This window comes from Colobus angolensis, unplaced genomic scaffold, assembly GCF_000951035.1.
Source record: "Colobus angolensis palliatus isolate OR3802 unplaced genomic scaffold, Cang.pa_1.0 Scaffold5, whole genome shotgun sequence".
NCBI lineage: Eukaryota > Metazoa > Chordata > Mammalia > Primates > Cercopithecidae > Colobus > Colobus angolensis.
Window position 1 is genome coordinate 18,033,749 of NW_012118487.1, and position 22,932 is coordinate 18,056,680.

Sequence of the window (22,932 nt, forward strand, 5' to 3'; positions counted from 1 at the left end):
GCTCAACCCCAAAGCTGAAACAGACAACAGCTCTACATCTAAACGTGTTCCTCTTCCTGCTCTTTATTATTTCTTTTCTTTTTTTTTTTTTTTGCTTTTAAATCAGACACATTATAATCCTTAGCATAATAAACTGTTACTATATTCATGATTGTCTTTGATCTTATTTCTGTTAAGTAATAAACAGCTGTGAACCCATTGCTCAACCCCAAAGCTGAAACAGACAACAGCTCTACATCTAAACGTGTTCCTCTTCCTGCTCTTTATTATTTCTTTTCTTTTTTTTTTTTTTTGCCTTTTTGTTTTTTGTGGTTTCCATTATCTTACAAAAATATATTTAAAGACTTGCTGGGTGGATTCCTCTTAACCACCATATAAACTACTGTTTTTTCCTGTGCCCAAATGAATTCCCAGATTTTACTCAAATACCATTTAGAGAGTTTTAAGGAAAACACATGTATTTCATAGAGCTGGGTGAACAAGACTGAGTGATACTGTTATGCAAGGAGAGTTACTGAAATTACTAAAGATAATTTGGAGAACTAAAGTTTGTGTGCTAATTTTCAGTGTGAAAAAACAGTTGATGAGAAGAAAAGTAAATTCTGTGAAGCTGATGTCTCCAGTGACCTTCGAAAAGAAATAGAAAATCATTATAAGCTTTCTTTACCTGAAGATTTCTATCACTTCTGGAAGTTCTGTGAAGAACTTGATCCTGAAAAGCCATCTGGTGAGTTGCTCCAGAATCATTCTTGTATTAATGGAAAAAGTAATGTAATAGGAAACGGGCTGGGTGTGGTGGCTCATACTCTGTAATCCCAGCTGAGGGAGGGGGATTGCCTGAGGCCAGGAGTTTGAGACCAACCTGGTCAATATAGTGAGACCTCTTCTCTAGAAAAAAATTAAAAAAAAAAAAGCTATGCATGGTTGCATGTGCCTATAGTCCCAGCTAATTGGGAGACTGAAATGGGAGGATCCCTCCTTGAGCCCAGTAGTTCGAGGTTGCAGTGAGCTCTGATCACTCCAGCCTCAGTGACAGAGCAAGACTCCGTCTCTAAAACATACAATAATTGCCCAGGCATGGTGACTTATACCTGTAACCCCAGCACTTTGGGAGGCCGAAGCAGGGAGATCACTTGAGGTCAGGAATTTGAGACCAGCCTGGGCAACACAGTGAAACCCTGTCTCTACTGAAAATACAAAACTTAGCTGGACATGGTGGCGCAGACCTGTAGTCCCAGCTACTCGGGAGGGTGAGGCATGATCATTGCTTGAACCTGGGAGCCAGAGGCTTCAATGAGCCAAGATTGGGCCACTGCACTCCAGCCTGGGTGACAGAGCACAAGACCTTGTCTCAAAAAAAAAAAAAAAAAAACCTAAACAAGGATATAAACAGTTCATAGAAAAGGAATATTTTCCAAGATATTTCTGGTAAGATAAAATATAGAAAGAAATATAGATTAATGCTGTAGTAATGCCACTGTCACCTATTTTTTTGGCAAAGGTAAATAATTTCATTACATTTTGGGGGAATGTGAAGGAAAGCAAGCTCTTTCATATGTTGCAGGAGTTATAACAGTTCTGCTTCCAAGCACTTCTCTTACGGATTACATAAACTAAGAATTATGTGTGAGGATGTTTGCTTACACAAAAAATGGGAAATGGCTTAAATGCCTACCAATGCCACATCTATTCAGTAGATCTTCATTGTTTTAAAAGCATGAAGCAGATTTTTAGGAAATAAACTATCATGCGTGAAATAAGTGAAAAAGAAGAGTGTATAGAATATGCTACCATTAGTATTTTTTTTAAAAAGGGAGGGTGGGGAGAGGGAATATACACATATCCCTGTGTACTTTTCTGTGTGCTTATTTTGTCTCTGAAGGGATAAAGAAACTGTTAATGGGCTGTGATCATTACTTTACACGATACTATTTAAATTTTTTAACTAGTAAGCACTGTCATACACCACTGATGGAAATGTATATTGATACATATTCTGAAGTTTGCCAGTAGATCAAAACAGAACTGTGTAGTTGTTTCTTTAAAAATAGTTACACCTGTATACAAACATTTATTAGCAAAGATGTTCACTGAAACATTTTAGAACAAAAAAAGAAATAGTAAATATCCCTCAGTAAGAGAATAGATGGTTACCTCTTTATAATGCAGTATCATGCCCTGTTAAAAAATCACGTAAAATAACATTGAATAGCATGGACAAATATTCAGAAAATTTAAATGGGACAGGATGGAGGACAAAAGCAGATTACAAAACAACCCTTCTCAGTTTGTTCCATGTTTGTATCTGTTCATGGGGGTGGAGAGTGTGGAAATTTGTTACTGTATAATAGACTATTAACTGTTATCTTTGGCTAATGAGATGGACGGTTTTAGTTTTCTTAATGCTTTAAAAATTAGTGTATGCTCTCCTAAGCTCTAGTTGAGCTGAACTATTTTTCCTGTCAAACTATCTCCATGCTTCTATTCATGTTACTACCTCTTCCAGGAATTTTTTTGCTTTCTTCATCCTTGCCTCCTTATAAAACTGGGTCCTGCCTGGAGTGCTCCCCTCCGTCTTAGAAGCAAGGACCCATTTGAAGTTATGCATTGTACATTTGCACAGACTTCATGTTTTTGTGGTTTGTGAACACTCCCTGTCTGTGATCTGTGAATAGAGAAGGAAGACGGAGTCATCCAGGGTTAGGGTTGGCCAAATAGATTGTCGAAGAGTCAGGGGAATCTGGTGTGATTACTTAAGGTAGAGGAAAGGGGATAGAAATGTTTTTTACTTATTTATTTATTTATTTACTTTTTTGAGACAGAGTCTCACCCTGTCACCCAGGCTGGAGTGCAATGGCACTATCTCATTTCACTGCAACCTCCACCTCCAGGGTTCAAGTGATCCTTGTACCTTAGCCTCCCCAGTAGTTGGGATGACAGGCGTGAGCCACCACACCCAGCTAATTTTTGTATTTTTAGTAGAGATGGGTTTTGCCATGTTGGCCAGGCTTGTCTCGAACTCCTGACCTCAGGTGATCAGCCCACCTCAGCCTCCCAAAGTGCTGGGATTACAGGTGTGAGCCACTGCACCTGGCCTGTTGTTTACTACTCTTAATCCACACATCTTTGCTATCTTTCTCTTCCCTTAATCTGTGTGTGCTACAAGTATTTGAGGCCAACTGCAGTGTGATAATGGGCCTGTAGAAATGCTAACCAGTCTTGCTTTGGCTAAAATAAGAAACAACAGCAGTGTTTGAAATGTTAGGCTAATTCAGTGGTAAATTTAAGAGGAAATCCTAAACGTAAATGCCACTTTTCCTGTTACTCTGACTTCTTTTCTATTGAATGTTTATAACTGACATCTTCACACATAACTCAAGATTTTCTTTTACTTTAGAAACTTTTAAAGACAATTGCTTAGAAATAGTTTACTAACTAAAAGCATTATTTCCTATCTGTCTCCAGAAAGTATTGTCTAAATTTATTTTCTTTATAGATTCACTTTCTGCAAGCCTTGGACTTCAATTAGTTGGTCCTTATGATATCCTTGCTGGAAAACATAAAACGAAGAAAAAATCAACAGGCCTGAATTTTAACCTTCATTGGAGGTTTTACTATGATCCTCCTGAGTTCCAGACCATTATTATTGGAGATAATAAAACTCAGTACCACATGGGGTATTTCAGGTAAAGGATCTTTTCTTCACCTCTAAAATACAGCTGCTGTCCTGCTAATGAGGATAAATAGTTATTCACTAGCCTCACCTATTGCGGAATCTGGCCAGCAGCCCGCAATGCAACGGGTCTCTCTCTTTGTTACCAGGAGGATTGGCAGGTCGAGAAATAATAGACACACACAAGATAGTGAAAGTTGGGTCCAGGGGGGGTCACCGCCTTCTGGTCCCGTGGTGCCACCAATACACTGGAAATACCAGCACTTATTATTAAGTTTAGTGAGGGTGGGGTAGGTTAGTGAGGGATTTAGTGTTGTTTGATTATGAGGTGAGATGGTCATATGGGGATGAAGTAATTCTTTAACATAACATCTGTTTGCAGAAGTACAGTATATAGAGATAAGAATTTACAATATAGTATGTGCATCAGTAATTTCTAACAGAGCCTTAAAACAGAACCACAGTTTTTCCATAACCTATGATTAGGAAGATATTAATCAGCAGTAACAGTTGCAACAAAAGCCGATTACAAAAAATCCATAGAAACAGGACGTGAAGCTAGACAACCGGTTAGACCAGAAATTCTCAGAAGGGAGTATGTCTTAACCCTAAAGAGGCCTAGAAGAGCCGTGGCAAGATGAGGGCGTTTATAGCCCTATCTTACCCATATGGACAGGCGCCCCCCATGTGTCCATTTATAGGCTCTCCGCAAGGGTCGCATTCCATTCCCAGAGCTATGAACATCTGCTTTTCTGGGATAGGAATCTTGGTGATGTGAAACCTCCCTGACTGCACGTCCGTTCATAGGCTCTCTGCAGGGTGAAGCACATCACACGCTGTTGGCTCATTCTGGCAGTCCAACCTGGCATTGTCTTTATACAATCCTACATGCAATTTTGTATTTGCAATAATAGGAGCATTTCATCTTTTATTCCACAGCAATAGTTTCAGGGGGTCTCCCTACATCTCCCCCTTTTCTCTAATTTAAATGAACCATAGCAATCATAGCTTGCTGCTGATCACGACTGGATTGAAGAATATTTTTTCCAGTTTTACACATGAACAATAAACTAATAGCACAAATTATACACAGAACAAAATTAACGATAGTGAATCCTGCCAAAGATTTTGCCCATTGAATGGGGTTGAGATTAGATAACCCCTTACAGACACCATCTAAAACTTCAGCACCAGGTAAAGCAGTTAAGTGTGCTTGAGAAGCCTCAAAAATCTGTTCTTTTAGCTTGCTTATGTCTAAACTTAAATTATCTTCACTTCCTTGTAAATGACGTTTTACTGATTCTCAATTGTGAACAGACTTATTATATTGGAACAGAGTTATACAAAAATCAGAAGTATTCCAATCACATTGCATTTGTAATCTATGTTCTAGACTCATAATTTTATCTCCCATCCATATAACAGTTTGTCTTAGATCATTAATTCGATTGACCAATTTTTGATCAATACTTGACTGAGAATTCCACATCCGAGTAGAATTTTTTTGCCATTTATCCACAAAATGAACAGCGTGAATAGATTGAGGTAATGCAGCTCCAGCAGTAGCAGCAGTTGCAGTAACAGCAATCAAGCCCATTATTACTGCAGTTAATGTAAAAGTAAATCATTTACTCCTTTTAAGAATTTTCTGTAGAATATTATTAATAACATGGATAGAAGGGGAAGATTCCTAAGGCCTACGTAAGGCTACGGGGAGCCAAATAACCTTGGCTCTGACTATTAAAATACTATGATACTGATTAAAGGATGAGTCAATACAAGTATACAGGTAACAATTAACACAGGTAATTATGTTGGTGTTTGAACTAATATGCATCTTTCCTACTAATAACATATATGGTGGTTTAACACAACTTTTAAGTGGTATAGTTTTGTTGGATTCCATATAGATAGTATATGTATTTTGAGATGGTATTCTTTTTTGTGAATGTGGGGTGGGGGGAATAGGTTGTACGAGAGGTGGTGGGGGGACATTAGCAATGGGGGGGTATAAGTCCTCATAGTCTTTACTATCCTGTCTTTGAATTGACCTTTTGACGATTGCCATAGTGATATTTTTGGCTGTGTGAAAATAGTAGTGTAAATCAATCTGTTATCTTAGTTTTCGAGGTGACAAGGTAGATTTACTTACAACACTTTCTCCAGCCCAAACTCTCCTACCAGTCATAGCTATGGTTAATCTCCATAATTCTGAATGTTCAGGTCCTAAGTGGGGAACAATGAGGCTTGGCTTTGGAGTGGCAGCCCCTGCCCCTTTCCACTTAAAAGGAAAAAAGGAGTTAAATATACGATGTAATAGGGGAGGGTTATCACTACTTTTTTGATAAGTAATATCATAGGGAAAATGTTGACAATCTCTGTGACCTTAACGGCAATCATTAGTAATATGACCTTTAGGAGCCCAGTCAACAATGGTGTAGTGAGAAGAATTAAATAACACAGTTTCTTCTGGACTAACACAATCCTTCTGTATTAATTTGTCAGCATTTGAAGACAATTCAGGGGACACGCAGTTCCTAAAGGCTTATATTGAAATGTGTGAATATAATCAGTGATTCCTATTTTGATCTGTCTTAGAAGTTTTAATGAGAGCCCTGATACCAAGTATCCTACAGGAGGGACAGAGTGACTGGATGGTAGTGTGACTGCCCAAGTTTGAATATCTAATGAGAGACATTCATTAGTGGGTCCGAGGCACAAAGGTGGATACCTACAACCTAAAGTGATATTGGAAGGGGTTCCTTCTTCTGAAGGTTGGGCAGGACAACGATCATCTACAGAACCAGGCCTCCAAACACTGTCATTAACATAGACCTTGATAGGAGCATCCATCCATGTCATGGCTCAAATAAGAAGAGGAAAAGGAATATAGGCCCAATATGTATAGTTTTTAACAGTCTGTGGGGTGACAGAGGGTAGAAGGATCAGTGTCATCAGAAGGAGGCAGAGGTTGAGGCAGACCTGGATCGCTGCAGACAAGTTGTTCAGGATGACGGACTGGATTGTCTGTCATAAACAAGTTAGCGTGGTCATTTTCTTCTTTTTGACCATTGGATGTGTTAGTTGTTTCCTGCTGTAGCATTTTTTCAGTAAATTTCTCTGTCTTGTTGTTGCATGCATCTTCAGGACACAATTTCAGGTGTCTAACAGGAATCCAAACAGGAGATTGATGTTCACCTGGGGAAACACAAGCATAGCCTCTTCCCCATGTTAAAATAGAATCTTTTGACCATATATTAGATTGAACATCTTTCCACCATACTTCCCTTCCATGGTTTACCGTGGGACAGTTACCAGAGAAATGTTTTTCAGCAGCAGTAACAGAACTAGATTTAGGAATATTAAGAAAAATTAACGTGAACAATTCCAAGTTTAGTTGTATGTGAGTGGTAGACAACTCCTTATCCCCCTCTTTTTGTTTAAGTAATTGTAATTTTAAAGTTCTGTTCTTTCTACAAGAGCTTGGCCTTGTGGGTTATAAGGGATACCATGTTAATATGCCACTGATCAAGAAAATTTTTTAAAGCTTTACTGCAATAGGCTGGACTATTGTCTGTTTTGAGCTCACTAGGAATTCCCATAACTGCAAAACATGAAAACATATGTTTTTTAACGTGAGAAGTGGCTTCTCCGGTTTGACATGTAGCCCATATGAAATTGGAAAAGGTGTCAACTGTGACATACATATAAGCTAATTTTCCAAAATAAGGAACATGAGTAACATCCATTTGCCAAATAGCATTAGGAGAAGACCTCGGGGATTAACTCTGGGAGATTGTGTGGGTAAGACAAGAAACTGACATTGAGAACAGTGTTGTACAATTTGTTTAGCTTGTTTCCAACTGAGAGAATATTTATGTTTAAGACCTGAGGCATTAGTATGAGTTGATGAAATTGTTCTGCATCTGCAATGGCTAGAGAAACTGGAGTATCAACTTTATGATTACCACTCGATGAAGGTCCAGGCAAATCAGTATGAGATCGAAAGTGAGTGATGAAAAAAGGGTGGTTTCAGTTTCGGACAGTTTTTTGTAACAAAGGGAACAAGGAAAATAGATTAGTGTCAGTAATATTTTTGATGGTAGCTGTTTCTATTGCCTTAGTGGCATGGACTACATAAGCTGAGTCAGAGACAATATTAAGAGGCTGATCAAAATCCTGTAATGCAGAGATAACAGCAAACAACTCTGCTTTTTGAGCAGAATTGTATGGAGTAGAAATGACTTTATCTTTTGGTCCTGCATACCTTGCCTTTCCATTGCTGGATCCATCAGTAAAAATGGTAACGGCTGTCTCTAGTGGTGATGAACTTGTACGTTTTGGTAGAATCCAGGAAGTATTTCGTAGAAATTGAAAGAATTTTGACTTAGGCAAATGATTATCAGTAGTGCCAACGAAGTCAGCCAGATTAGTCGGCCCGCACAAAAATGTGGAAAAGGCATTTTAAACTTCATTTTTTGACAAAGGGACCACAATAATGTTTGGATCAAAGCCGTTGATACATTGATGTCCTAATCCAATCAAAGTGGCCATTTGATCAAGATATATTGAAAGAGGTTTAGAGGCTGAATTAGGAAGAAATACCCATTCAACTAGATAATCATTTTGTACTATAAGTCCCATAGGAGAGTGGATGGAAGGAAAAACTAAAAATTGTAAAGGCAAATTTGGGTAGATACAAGAGACTTGTGCCTCTCTCACTCTTTGTTCTACAAAGGCAACTCTTGTTTTGGTGGTTTAGATAGAGGGCAAGGGCTGTTAAATCTGTATCTCCTGATAGAGTGGCAAATAGATGAGATAATGCATAAGTAGGGATGCCTAGGGTTGGTCTGAGATAATTGATGTCACCTAGTAATTTTTGAAAATCATTTAAGGTGTTTAAATTGTCAGTACGAAGTTGAACTTTTGGGGGCTTAATGGAGCAAGCTCCTAGCTGCATTCCTAAGTACAGAAAAGGAGTGGCTTGTTGAATTTTATCAGGAGCAATGTGGAGTCTTGCATTGGCAACAGCTAATTTTAAAGAGGTAAAACATTGAATTAATTCATCTTTAGTGGGAGCAGCAATCAGTATATCATCCATATAATGAAGAATGTAATTATTTTTAAAATAATTACAGGTTGTAACACAGTACTGACAAACAACTGACAAATAGCAGGACTGTTAATCATTCCTTGAGGTAAAACTTTCCATTGATATCTAGCTGTGGGAGCTGAATTGTTAATGGAAGGTATAGTGAAAGCAAATTTGTCATGGTCTGACTTGTCTAAAGGAATACGAAAAAAGCAGTCTTTAAGATCAATGATAATTAAAGGCCATTCCCTAGGAATCATGGAGTGGGAGGGCGCATACCGGGTTGTAACGCCCCCCATAGGTTTAATAACTGCATTAACGGCTCTCAAGTCTGTTACCTTCCTCCATTTTCCTGATGTTTTTTGTGCAACAAACAGGCGAGTTCCATGGAGACAAGGAGGGCTCCATAGTGTTTGCTTGTAGTAAGTCATTAACGGTTTCAATTAATGCCTCCAACTTGTGTTTGGAAAACATCCACTGCTCTACCCAGAGAGGTGACTCATACATCCATTGTGCAGGGGCAGAGGAAGAGAAGGAGAGTGAGGGAGCCAAGCCTTTCTATGAAAGAAGGGGTCCCGGAGCGTCGAAACAAACAGTAGGCTTAGAAGAGGCAAGAGGTTCAAAAGGATGAGAGGAATGAGAAACAGGCCATTCAGATGAATGCCATACATCCTCCTCTGGCAGAGGGGGCAACGGCTTAGTAGAAGAAGAGTTAACATATACAAGTTCCAAGATAGGAGGCAGAGGGAGGGGATCATCTCCAGGTTCCTCCTCTTGGGGAGAAAACAAGGAGAGATCGAATTCTTCCTCATGATCAGAAGGAGGGCTAGTAGGGGGGTCAGCTACCTGAGATAAAGGGAGTGGCTCACCATCCGCATTAACCTGTGGCAGTTGAAGAGGATCACCAAACTGAAAAGGAAGTAAAGCAACATGAATAAGAGCCCAGTCAATCCAAACAGAAATAGGAAGTAAAACACCATCTCTCATGAGTTGGCAGAGTGTGGCGCCAACTCTATCCCAGTCTGATAGGTCCATAGAACCTTTGTCAGGGAACCGAGGAAAATGTTTTACAATTGTCTGAAATAAGAGAATAAGGTTATTGGAATCAGCCTTGATTCTATCCTGTTTAAGAAGTTTAATAAAAGACACATAAGCCTGGTGTTTAGACTGTGATTGTCCCATAATAACCTTGGAATAATACCAGTTGACAAACCCGAAAAGAGGGGAGAGTTGGAAAAAGCGTACCTGGAGACCTTACCGTTGAGACTGAAGACTGGTTGTCCTGAACCCGTACTCGGCATGCACTGAGCAGAGGAACAAAGAAGGCCACGTTGGGCACCAGATACTGCAGGATCTGGCCAGCAGCCTGCAATGCAACGGGGCTCTCTCTTTGTTCCCGAGTGGATCAGCAATTCGAGAAATAATAGACACACACAAAATAGTGAAAGCTGGGTCCAGGGGGGTCACCGCCTTCTGGTTCTGTGTGCCGCCAATACACTGGAAATACCAGTGTTTATTAAGTTTAGTGAGGGCGGGGGTAGGTTAGTGAGGGATTTAGAGTCGTTTGATTATGAGGTGAGATGGTCACATGGGAATGAAGTAATTCTTTAACATCTGTATGCAGAAGTACAGTATATAGAGATAAGAATTTACAGTATAGTGTGTGCATCAGTCATTTCTAACAGAGCCTTAAAACAGAACCATGGTCTTTCCATAACCTATGGTTAGCAAGATATTAATCAGCAGTAACAGTTGCAGCAAAAGCTGGTTACAAACAATCCATAGAAACAGGACGTGAAGCTAGACAACCGGTTAGACCAGAAATTCTCAGAAGGGAGTATGTCTTAACCCTAAAGAGGCCTAGAAGAGCCGTGGCAAGATGAGGGCGTTTATAGCCCTATCTTATCCATATGGACAGGCGCCCCCCATGTGTCCGTTTGTAGGCTCTCCACGAGGTCGCATTCCATTCCCAGAGCTATGAACATCTGCTTTTCTGGGATAGGAATCTTGGTGATGTGAAACCTCCCTGACTGCACGTCCGTTCATAGGCTCTCTGCAGGGGGAAGCACGTCACACGCTGTTGGCTCATTCTGGCAGTCCAACCTGGCATTGTCTTTATACAATCCTGCATGCAATTTTGTATTTGCAATAATAGGAGCATTTCATCTTTTATTCCGTAGCAATAGTTTCAGGGAGTCATCCAAGGTGAAAGGCATATTTTCCCCTGTTGATGGATAGATGAGTCATCTGTCGTTCTTGCTGTTACCATTTTAACCTTCCCTAGGATGGGTAAACTCTTTAGGTTTAATCTCACTGATTTTTCCTTTCCTTGTAAACTTTTTTTGCCTTTTGGGTTCAGAAGAACGCTTTTGGCCCAGGAAAGATAATTTAGAGCAGCTGTGCTTAATAAACCGTGTACTGCCAGGTGCCAGAGTGGCAGATGGTAGTTAAGAGTGGTCTCTGGAGTCACACTGGTCCTCTTGTTTATTATCTGTGTGACCCTGTATCATTAGTGACTGTGACTTTCTGTGACTCGGTTTCCTGTCTTGTAACAGTAGGGATAACTGTACATACCTGATAGGAATATTATGAGAATTAAATGAATGCATGCAAAATACTTAGAAGGTTAAGAAATAGAGAAACTCCAGGAGGAAAATTTGTGCGTTTGTACCAGTAGAGATGCTATTCTTTAAAGTGAAGATTAAATGGAAGGTAATAGAAGGAACATTTCCAGGGAGAAGTGCTGCAGTACAGTAGAATGCACCTGGGGCTACGAATTGAATTATACCGTAGCCAGCGTCCTAACTTACTAGGACCTTGGCTGAGTGATTTAACCTCTCAGTATTTGTTTCCTCAATTTTAAAATAAAAGGATTTGGTTATATACATGAATAGGATCCTTTCATCTCTAATGTTTTACAATCCTTTTTCTTGTTTTTCCTTTTTTTTTGTATTTGAGTATAAAAGCAACTAGGTCCTAAGAATCTTAGTTTTAGGTTCTGTTATATAAGATTTATCATAGATATTCCTAAGAAACTTGGAGCTTAAAACTTGTGTTTCATTAAAAAAAAAAAAAATGCCCTTATAAAAAAAAAAAGGCCTCAACCTAGATCCTTGGGAGGGATCTGGCTTTCCTTTTTGAAAGATATTTTACTGAAGAGCTAAAAAATGACTAGTGTGGGGTTAGCAGATCAAATAATTTGAAGTAGACCATGCCGTATTCCTAGCACTACAATGTAATCATCCTATTTGTGACAGAGAAAGGTAAAAAAGTATAATAATAGGATGATGTACCTATAATTTGAATAATTTTGAGCTATTGAAATGTCTTTGTAATTTTCACAGCTATTGTCCATTGTTTGAGGTTGTTACCTACTAAACTGAAAACATTTATTCTATATCTACTACATATACACCAGCAACAGTATAAATGTAAGCCTAACTTTGCAATATTTATAATACTGTAGTGATGGAATTTTTTAACATGTGGTATGTAAATGTGCAGATTTTATGCGTGTTGACAAAATAATTTTTCAGCTTGCAAAATGGGACTGCAATATTACATTTTTCACTTAAGCAATTTTTTACATCTCCATTGTTGCTTTCTAAAATGAATGTGAATGCCATCTTTTATGACTGCAACTTGCCTTTTCCATTACAGACATTTTTGTTTGATGTAATCAATAAACTTTGGTATGATGGAAAAAAAAAAAGGCCTCAAAAAAGGAAAAAAAAAAAAGGTGTATATTGTTGTCTATAGACCTGAAATCCCACTTGCCTGATAATATAAAATAAGGGCAGCTAAATTTTTAATGTCTTTTGCTTACACAGGGATTCTCCTGATGAACTTCCCGTATATGTTGGTATAAATGAAGCAAAGAAAAATTGTATAATTGTTCCAAATGGAGATAATGTATTTGCTGCAGTCAAGTAAGAATATTTTATTTCAATTTCTCTTATATTTGTTTACCATGTTCATACTATATTAGTTCATTACAAAGGGGGTTTGAGGGGCAGGGCGCATGGCTCACACCTGTAATTCCAGCACTTTGGGAGGCTGAGGTGGGCAGATCGCTTAGGTCAGGGGTTCAAGACCAGCCTGGACAACATGGGGAAACCCCTACTAAAAATACAAAAATTAGCTGGGGGCATGGTGGCACACACCTGCAATCCCAGCTACTCAGGAGGCTGAGGCAGGAGGATCTCTTGAACACGGGAGGCAGAGGTTGCAGTGAGCCGAGATAGCGCCACTATATTCCAACCTGAGTGACAGAGTGAGACTCTCTCTCCATAAAAAACCAAGTGGATTTGAGGCAAGCCCATAATTGTAGATTTCTAGACATAATTTCCATGACTTTTGCAGGTAGTCTTATCTCTACTGTTATTTTGTCACTCTTCACCAAAAAATATACCTCTTATGTAACTATTTTACTTAAAGAAAATAATACTTGACCTCAGGTATTCCATGGCAACATGAACAGTTTTGTTAGACATCTGATTTTAAACGCTTGTTAGGAGTTCATTACTTGTGTACAGTTCAAACAGAAAGGCTTAATAAAGTAAAAAGAGGTGGTCATACAATCCTTGGAAGGGTTGAGGGAGCAGGCTGAGCTGCCAGGAATGACAGTTGTGTGCCTCACAGTGGATTTTATGTCTCTGCCACCATCAGGAAGCTGGGAAATCAAGAACTGCTGCCACAACGAGTGGCTCTAGGACCACATTATCTTTGGTTTAATCTGGGCCAGGTAAATGGATGCCCTACCCTTTGCCTCTCAGCCCGCCTGAGGCTAAGAACCAGGTGCTGGGATCTCAGCTACAGCTGCTGCAGAACCCTCAGATGCCTCTACAGCTGTGCTCACTGATGGAGATCGTGGAAGCACAGCCTCTACCTGGTATCTCTCCTGCCTCAGAAATTTTAAAGTATTGCAGCTGCTTGGAAGAAGCTAGGTCCCATGTGGAGCCTGAGCTAAAGAGTAGTAAGGGAAATGCAGCAAACTTTCAGGGGAAGTGGTTGGAATAGAGCTGAGTGAGCCAGTCTGCTATATCAGCCACAGACATGACTTGAAGCCATTTTACTTGTCAGCCGCTGTGTAGTTTGCATTGTGATGAAGAAAGCAAACTTTATCGCTTCAAATACAAGTAGATTATCTTTTCTTTGACCTCTTTTAGTCTCTTTCTTTGACTATCTCTTTAAAGGGTTTTTGTTCCCTGGGATTTGATAATACAAATTTGCAGTAAAGCGAATTCAAACTAAATCAGCCTGCTACAACCACTAGACTATGCTACGTTCATCCTGGTTTATCTACAGGGCAGCTACATTGTAGATGTCCAAAAATGTTCTTTCTTTTCTAATACCTCTCAGTTTCCTATAAAATGTTGCTTGGTATTTGTAACTTATAACTTCTTTTAAACTCTTCGGATTTATTATTCAATTTAAATTGGTGCCTTCTTTATTAGAAACTCTTGTTTTCTTGGTTATTGTCTGTGTCTTGCACTAGCATGTAAGTTCCACGCGGGCAGAGGGTTTGTTTTGTGCACAGTATCTGCCCCATAGTAGATGCTCCATAAATATTAATTCTATAAATACCTTGGCATGTAGAAACACCTAATTTTTTCAGGCTGGGCAACATAGTGAGACTGTCTCTTTTTAAAAAACAAGCCTGACTTTTCATTTGTATTATTAGTCATGTTTGAATCTTTTTTAAAAAGAAAGATAACATAGTAGTGGTCATCTAACATAACCCAAGACTCTTCTGGTATCTTTTTTTTTTTTTTTTAAGCTAATTGGAGAACACAGACAATGAAAAAGAAAAAAAATACATGGGCGATAATATTTATAATTTAGGTGAAGATCAGAAAGTGAGTATTTGAGGAACTACCTCCAATAATTTATCTCAAAAACAGGGGTAAAAAGTTACTTGAGATATAACTATTTTAGTACGTCTAAGTATTATAACGGTTTTAGTTTTTTGGGTACCACCTCCTTAAATCAGCTAATCAGAACACTTGATTTCTTTATATATTTTAAAATTTATTTTTATGGCAGACTGAGTAAGGTCTTTCAAGGCATACCTTTGATCAACACATTTTTATTGTCTTTAGTTGTTATTAAATCTTGTGTCTGCAAGATTTAATAGTGACTAAAGAAATGCAAATTAAGCCAGCAAAGATTTTTTTTAAAGGTTAAAGAATGGTCATATCCAATGATGGTTAGGGTATAAGAACCCTTACTGATGTGTTAATTGGTAAAACTTTTGTAGAAAGCAGTTTGAAAAATGTTTAGAAAACCATATTCTAAGATTTCTTGATAGGTGACATTGCCAGGTACTGTGTGAAGTACACATTTATACCCTTAACTTAGCAATTTCACTTCTAGCTATTTATTAAAGGGATTTTGGACCGGTACAGAAATATGTGTATTTATTACAGATTGTTTATCAAATGAAAAATTGGCAACATATCCAGCAATAGGGAAGATTAGGTAAATATAAATTATCCATGTACTATAATACTTTGTTATTGATTTGTTGAATTTGTTATGAAGTGGGCAAATAACAATAATGTAGAATGATTCCATTTCATACTGTCTAATGCATATAGAAGTAAACATAATTTTTAAATATCTTTGAACAACAAAATTAGGAATTCTTTTTTTCCTTCTGCCTTATTTTTTTTCCTAAAATAGCTGAGGTAAATAGTTTTGACCTTGGGTCAGGGACCCTTAGGGTCAAAACTATTTGTGATAATAAAATGTTATTTTTGCACCAATGGCACAAAGGTAATGGTGGATAATACTGTTGTCACCTTGGCAGGAATCAAGGTAGTGCCACCAGAGTAGCAGCAGTCGTTGCATTATTCACAGCAGGAACATGCAAATGTATTTAAAAATGTTTGTGATGGAGCCAGGCATGGTGGCTACTCAGGATGTTGAGGTGGGAGCATTGCTCGAGCCCAGGAGTTCAAGCTCATCCTAAGCGACATAGCAAGACCCTGTGCCTGAGAAAAGTCAGTGATGGAGTATACATGTATTAGATGTCTGCCATTGAGTACATCTCTTTAACATTCTGTGATGAAATAGGAAATACATAGAAAGCATTTCTCATACTGAAGTACTGTGGTTTGTCTCAAGGGGGAAAAAAAGCCCTTGTGTGATTGAGTTTTGAGATGAACTTTTCCCCACTTTTAGAAAGAGTGACTCATTGACAAACTCTGGTTATTTGGGTGTAGATACTGGCAGTAATTCTCCCAAATGAACCAAAGAAAACAACTGACTGACTATATTTTTTGCCAGTGATAGAATTCCAGGTTTCAAATAAAAATTAGATTGAGAAACTTGTAATACTACTGTGAGCTCAATCGCTTTTTTTTCATAATGTTATGTAATGGAGTGAATTTGATATATAAGTTTCAACACTTCCATCTGTATAACTTAGTGAACCACTATTTCCAAAGGGCTATTGCATGATGCCATATAACATGCATAGGTACAAATTCGTTTGCGTTAAATACATTCTAATGGGTTTAAAGTCATAGCACAAAATGTTCATGTTCATGGTTATGGCTTCAGTTGCACATTGCAGCTTATCTTTAAGCATCACACAGGAAAGTGTTAGAGTAGGTTTCAGTAGAGACAAAAACTTCCAGAGATAGTCATAATAATGTCATATGTATGGGAAGGCAGCTACCAAGTGCCTTCAATAGTGGCGGAGGTAAAAGAGGATATTCTATGTGGGCTTTGATGGATGCCTAAGAACTTACTAGAAAGAATGGGAAGAAGGCTGCTTTAGGTAAGGGAGCAGTATGTGTGTGAAAGTGTGGAAATACATGGCACCGGGTACTTGAATGGCTATATGCCATGCCAGAGTGTTGAGGAAGACTGTAAAGATTGATTCACATGGGACTGATGTGATCAAATCCGCATTTTATGGTTGATATAAACATATCTTCTAGACATACAGCTGGTGATAATTGAAGGTAAGACTTAGTGTAACTGTGCTGTAATCAGAAGTTAGATTTTGATGGCTTGGATTTCTGTGGCATTTTAATCTACCAGTTCTACTGGTAACTCTACTGGTTTAATCTACTAGCTCTCTCAACTTGGGTAAGTTGATTATCCTCTGTGCCTTTTTTTTTTTTTCCTGATAAGTACAGTGAAGCTAAGACTAGCACCCACTACCAATGTTCTAACCCCTTTGATAACAGTGTTGTAGGGAATACCAGAAACTCTCAGATGTTGGCAGTGAATAGAAGTGAGTTTCTCCCTAGGAGTTGTTACTCCCTCAGCTTTCTTCCTGGGAGTCTGGCACACCCTTCCCACTCTTCATTTTACTCCTGACCTTTTACATTGATGGCAAAAATCTTAACCTGTTTATGATAAGATATAAAATTATTTCCATAAGTGGCGTTAACATGCTGTATATTCACATACTTTTGAAAAGTACTTTGGCTTATGCTTTTGTATAAGCTTACAAAGTAGATTTGCTTTCCTTTTACGTTTTCTAAATTTTTCTTAACACAAACTTCAACATTAAAAAAAAACAACCTATTGACCTTAAGTGTTATAATAGTGTCCTCTGCCTCTTTAAAAATGGAAAAGAAAAAAAAAAGGCTGGGCGCAGTGGCTCACGCCTGTAATCCCAGCACTTTGGCAGGCCAAGGCAGATGGATAACCTGAGGTCAGGAGTTCGGGACCAGCCTGGCCAACATGGTGAAACCCTGTCTCCACTAAAAACACAAAAATTAGTTGGGCGTGGTGGCATGCACCTGTAATCCCAGCTACGTAGGAGGCTGAGGTAAGAGAATCATTTGAACCCAGGAGGCGGAGGTTGCAGTGAGCTGAGACCCTGCCATTGTACTCCAGCCTGGGTAACAGGAATGAAACACCATCTCAAAAATAAAACAATTTTTTTCTTTTTTTTTTTTGAGACAGTCTTAGGCTGAAGTGCAGTGGCACTATCTTGGCTGACTGATTGGCTGCAACCTTCGCCTCCCAGGTTCAAGTGGTTCTCCTGGCCCAGCCTCCCGAGTAGCTGTGAATACAGGTGTGTGCCACCATGCCTGGCTAATTTTTGTATTTTTAGTAGAGACAGCATTTTCCTATGTTGGCCAGGCTGGTCCCCAACTCCTGACCTTGAGTGATCCGCCCACTTTGGCCTCCCAAAGTGCTGGGGTTATAGGCATGAGCCACCACGCCCGGTCCCTGAAAACTTTTTTTGATATCTTTTTTTTCTGTTAGGTCAGACTTCTCCAAAGTAGTATGCCATATCTTAGTATCAAGTGATACAATTTAAAACTTGACTACTCTCAGCTTTGTAAATATCCCTTATTCTTTTATTGTAGACATTAGAGTACTAATATAAATTTGAATCATATCTGCTCTTTCTGTGACTGGCAATTTTTTATGAATATTGCTTTTCTCTTATTTGACAAAAACTATGAGGGATTTTGAGAGAAGTGTTGGTAATTATTCTGTGGACTTATTCTTGCATGGAATTTGACATTTTTAACTTGGCTAAACTTCCAAAGGTCTTTGTACTTAGTGCAGTGACCTGCCATGTAATGAGGACGTTTACTTCTTTTTCAGATTATTTTTGACGAAAAAACTTAAAGAAGTAACAGATAAAAAGAAAATCAATCTCTTGAAAAACATAGATGAGAAACTCACAGAAGCAGCCAGAGAATTGGGGTACTCGCTTGAACAGAGAACCATGAAGATGAAACAGAGAGATAAGAAAGTATGACTTCAGCCTATTGGTCTCTGTTTTGTTATAGTGGATATTTTCCCCTCTTGATTCCTTCCCATCTCTACTTTCCCCTTCTCTTCCTAGCCCTGTCTGAAGAGCTGGATGCTGTCCCTCAGGGGTGCTAGGAGGATGGCGCTGAAACGGGGGTCAGATGGCTCCTTTGGGTTGGCACACTGAATTGCACAACTGGTGATAACATTGCTGTGGTTGAATAAGTCATGCCAGTATTTACCACTCTTTTAATCTTGTTTATCAGTTAATCACTTCATAAAGTTAAGTGAAAGCTGCTTTGTACATAATGAAATTTACATACATTTTCTCCAGTAAACGTGTTATATAAGCAGTGCTGCTTTCTTTTTCCTTATTAATCCTGTCATTTCCTTTTGCATCTCTCCTAGTGTCTGTAGTGTGAGGGGAGTGTTTTGTAAAGGAGCAGAAACTTCTTAGTGTTGGATTCTTTTGATTTTTCAGCTGTAGATTTCAGAGTAAGTTAATGACAAGCTGGAAGATTTCTGGTTTGGAGTAAATGAGAATTCTATAGGAGTTTGTTCTTATGGCCTCTGGTGAAGAAAAACATTTGTCACTGGAATGAGGGCTCCCAGGTCTCCTCCAGCCTCTCACCGTTTGTCTGCCCTTGCTGGTTCATCTGAATGTTCTAAGCTAAATGGAGAACTTGTTATTCCTTAATAAACTAGCACTGGTAATGTAGTACCTTAGTGTATTTAGGTTTTAAATCCTACTTCAGTTCCTTCTCTGATCTTGATTCAGCTGCAAGGGTGATATTCTGATAACCTCTAGGCACTCTTTAGTCCTATAGACTGGAAAGTTCCTTAAAACGTACATTTTAATGAAACCCATTACAACATGGCATTTTAAAAATTAAGGTTTTATATTGCTCTTCACCTTTCTAGTTATCGTAGGAAGCTTCTCCCACTTTGTGACTAGGGGGAAGGGTAGTTGTAACCTAGTTAATGTATTCCTAATTTGTTTTGACTAAAGTCTGAGCATCCATACACATATTAGCTGTTAGCAAATTATTTAATCAATCTTTTTTTATTTTTCTACCACAAGCTATAATTTATTTCAGAGGGGATTTTCTTAATTCTTCCCCATAAATAAGATATGATTGAGTTTGAAATTTCTTAGATATTTTTGTCCTAGACCCCCCGCCCATGAAGTTTCATTTTAGTGTTTGTTTTTTATATAAAACAGCTGGTAAAAACAAAGACAAAAAAGAACTTACAAGACAGTCATGTTCTTAACCCTCCCTGTTGAGGATTGTGCTTTCAAACCCTTTTCTGTTATATGTAAGGTTGTTCTTTTGTTATTTTTGTGAGATCTTCATTGAATTCATATTTTTCTACTGAAGAATTCAATTCCACTAGTATATGTGAGTTAGTGGCTTTGTTCTTCTGTGTGAGCGTAAGAATATATCCACTCTAGTATGATACAGCACTGTGCAGCACACTAGAAATCAGTGTTTTTATACTGACAGTAACTTAGAGTGTACTTTGGAATGCAGTCTTTGTGAGTTATATCATTTGACTCCCTACAACAAATCTGCAAAGTTGGAATTATCCTATTTTATAGATGAGTAAATTGAAGGTTATAGAGGTTTTGTGTCTTGTCCAAAATCTTAAATGACACATGTAAAACCCAACTTCATATTTTCCATATTTAGCATTCTTTCCACCCCATCTTCTTACGAATTGGCTCTCTGCCACTTCACCTTTTCCATACCTAGATTTCTTCATAAGAACATTGGTTAAATGTTGCTTAAAATGACGGTGTGGCACTCCACCCACCTGTGATCCAATGCTTCAGGATGCCACCCACCCCTATACAGGTTTTCTACATTTGTAATCTTATTCTTCTTAATTTCTTAATAAAATTATGATTCTGTTGACTTCTTAATTGATACCTTTTTATGGACAGTTAGTCCAGGTAATCATCTGTGAAAAATCTGAACATATACCGTCATTCTTACTGTGTGTTGGGCAGCCTGAGTTGGCAACTATATAGCACTGCTGTCTTTTTCTTTCATTATCACTGCTTTATGTCCTTTTTACACTTACGAATATGGTATGTTTATCATTTCATATTGCCAGTTTAAGATCTACCTCATAATTTTGAGTGGCTGCAGAATACTGTGCTTAGGTGTTCAAAGTCTGGGTTGCTTAAGATTTTTCACAAATACAATCCTGCCATAGATATCCTTTTATACCTTTAGTCTCATACTTATCTGGTTATTTTTTTAGAAGAAATTCCTAGACATAGTATTGCCAGGTCCAAAGTAGTTCGTGTGTGTGTATGTGTGTTTATAGTTTTTCTTTGCTTGTTTCTCATTTTGTGGGGTTTTCTTTAGTCTTTTTAGTTTTTTCCATGCTGGTAGGTATAAAATTTTGCACTGTTTTAATTAAAATTTCTTTAATTATAAAGGACGTTAAATACTTTTCACTTCTCTGTTGGTCATTGTATTTTTTTTTTTTTTAACTGCCTGAACTCTGCCCATTTCTCTATCAGGGTTAGAATTAGTCTTTTTCTTACATGTGTTCTAATTTGGATGTTAGTCTTTTCCTTGGTTAGACTCCCTTATAGTTTAAAGACATTAATTTTTACCTACTGTTACATTTTACAGATATATTTTATCAGTTAGTCTTGTGTACTTGATTTTACTGGATAGACTTTTTGCTTTTATATAGTTAACTCTTCTCTATCACAAAATTATTTTTTTAAATTTACCTTCTAGTAGTTTTATGGTTTTATTTTTACATTTAATTCTGAAATCTAGCTGCAGATTATCTCGATAGAAAGATTAAGATAGAAGACAATTACTTCATTTTTTTCCCAAGTGGTAAGCAGTTCTCTGATAACTTCCTTTGAATAATCTACCCTTTCTGGCAGCTTAATAAAGGATAATGAAAAAAGCAAGCGACTGGGAGAATAGGGAGATGAGAGAGAAAAAAGCTTTACAATATAGAGACTTAGGTGAGAGGCTTTAAAACTGCAGTTTGGTTTTTGGGTTGTGTCCTTCCTCTGCCTTGGAAACTTTTCACTGAATTGCACAAAGAAGTGGAGTATTTGTACAAATGTTTTGCTAAGGAAAGACCTAAAAATAATGCCATTAACATGAGCTACAGGAAGAATGGAAACTGGAAGGGTTATGGTGGTAGTTGTAGTTGGGCCTGTTTTTGTCTTTGAAGACTACCACTTAATGAAAGCTCACTGGTTACGTGATTTGCCTCCATAAAGGACACCACAAACCTAGAAGCTGCCCTACTTTTGGGAAGTTTGCAAACAAGCCTAAATATTCCAGGTAAAAATAGGGGGGTCTGAATTTGGCAGGATGGATGAGAGGAGTCCTGTCCTATCATGTCTTCTTGCTGACAAAAACTGTTTCTTACTCTTTTTCTTTTAGACCCAGGTTCCTCTGTGCTTTCTACCAAGAAGGTACTTTGACCTTAGAGGAAACCGATATTTTGGCTTGCCTTCTAGGATGTCTTGAAGGCAAATTGAGTTCTTCCTTAACAAATCAGGATGCAGACTTCCAAGTGACTGGCACAATTAAGAAAAGCCAAGTATTTCACAGTTCTGTGGTTACTTCAAGTGTTTAACTTTTAGCTACTTTTCAAGAAAAAAATAGTGTTAAATTTTTACCCTGGAGTTCAAATTTACTGAAATAAAATGTCATTGAATGTTACAATTTGGCAGAAATGTTGAGGGTTATGTATTTGGGGTTTTTTGTTTTTTTTTTTTTGATGTCTATTTACCATGATTACATTTTATTCTTTTCTTTAACGTAGGTTGTGACAAAGACCTTTCATGGTGCAGGCTTGGTTGTTCCAGTAGATAAAAATGATGTTGGGTACCGAGAGCTCCCTGAAACAGATGGTAATGTATTTCATATGTGAACATGTGCATATATGTTAATGCATGTGGAGGAAGGTTTTGCTTATATTGGGAAGAAGGTATGTCCATATACCTTTTGTGACACAGTCGCTAGACCTTAGTAATAAAGAGTAAGCTTAGGTTTTAGAGTCCATCATTCCTGAATTAAAACCAAGTTTGTAGCTGTGTGGCCTTGAACAAATTACTTAATCCTGTGAAACCTTGTCTTTTTCATCTGTAAAAATGAAGTTAATCGTATGCACTTCATAAAGGAATTTGGGGCATAAACAAGTGTTAAGATACTTAGCAAAATGCTTGCTCAGTGCTCAAAATTTGGTAGTTATTTTTAAGAATTTAAAGAATTTTAACCGGTTGTCTACTTCCTGGGAACTGTTTCCAAACCTTTGATGTTATAGTCAACTCGCAAAATAGTAATTATTGAAATTGTGTGGGCCAGGCGCGGTGGCTCAAGCCTGTAATCCCAGCACTTTGGGAGGCCGAGACGGGTGGATCACGAGGTCAGGAGATCGAGACCAT

General features: G+C 38.1%; 1 protein-coding gene across 1 annotated transcript in view; it reads left to right on the forward strand.

Annotated features, from left to right (window-relative positions):
• Nucleotides 1-22,418, forward strand: part of LOC105524509 (chromosome unknown open reading frame, human C4orf27) — a 24,391-nt gene extending 1,973 nt beyond the window's left edge. Inside the window, exons 2-6 of the mRNA XM_011959801.1 lie at nt 568-727; nt 3,497-3,686; nt 12,596-12,694; nt 18,348-18,498; nt 22,311-22,418. Of these exons, the coding sequence (XP_011815191.1) occupies nt 568-727; nt 3,497-3,686; nt 12,596-12,694; nt 18,348-18,498; nt 22,311-22,418 (708 nt within the window). The remainder of the gene's footprint in view (nt 1-567; nt 728-3,496; nt 3,687-12,595; nt 12,695-18,347; nt 18,499-22,310) is intronic.
• Nucleotides 22,419-22,932: the final 514 nt, after the last annotated feature.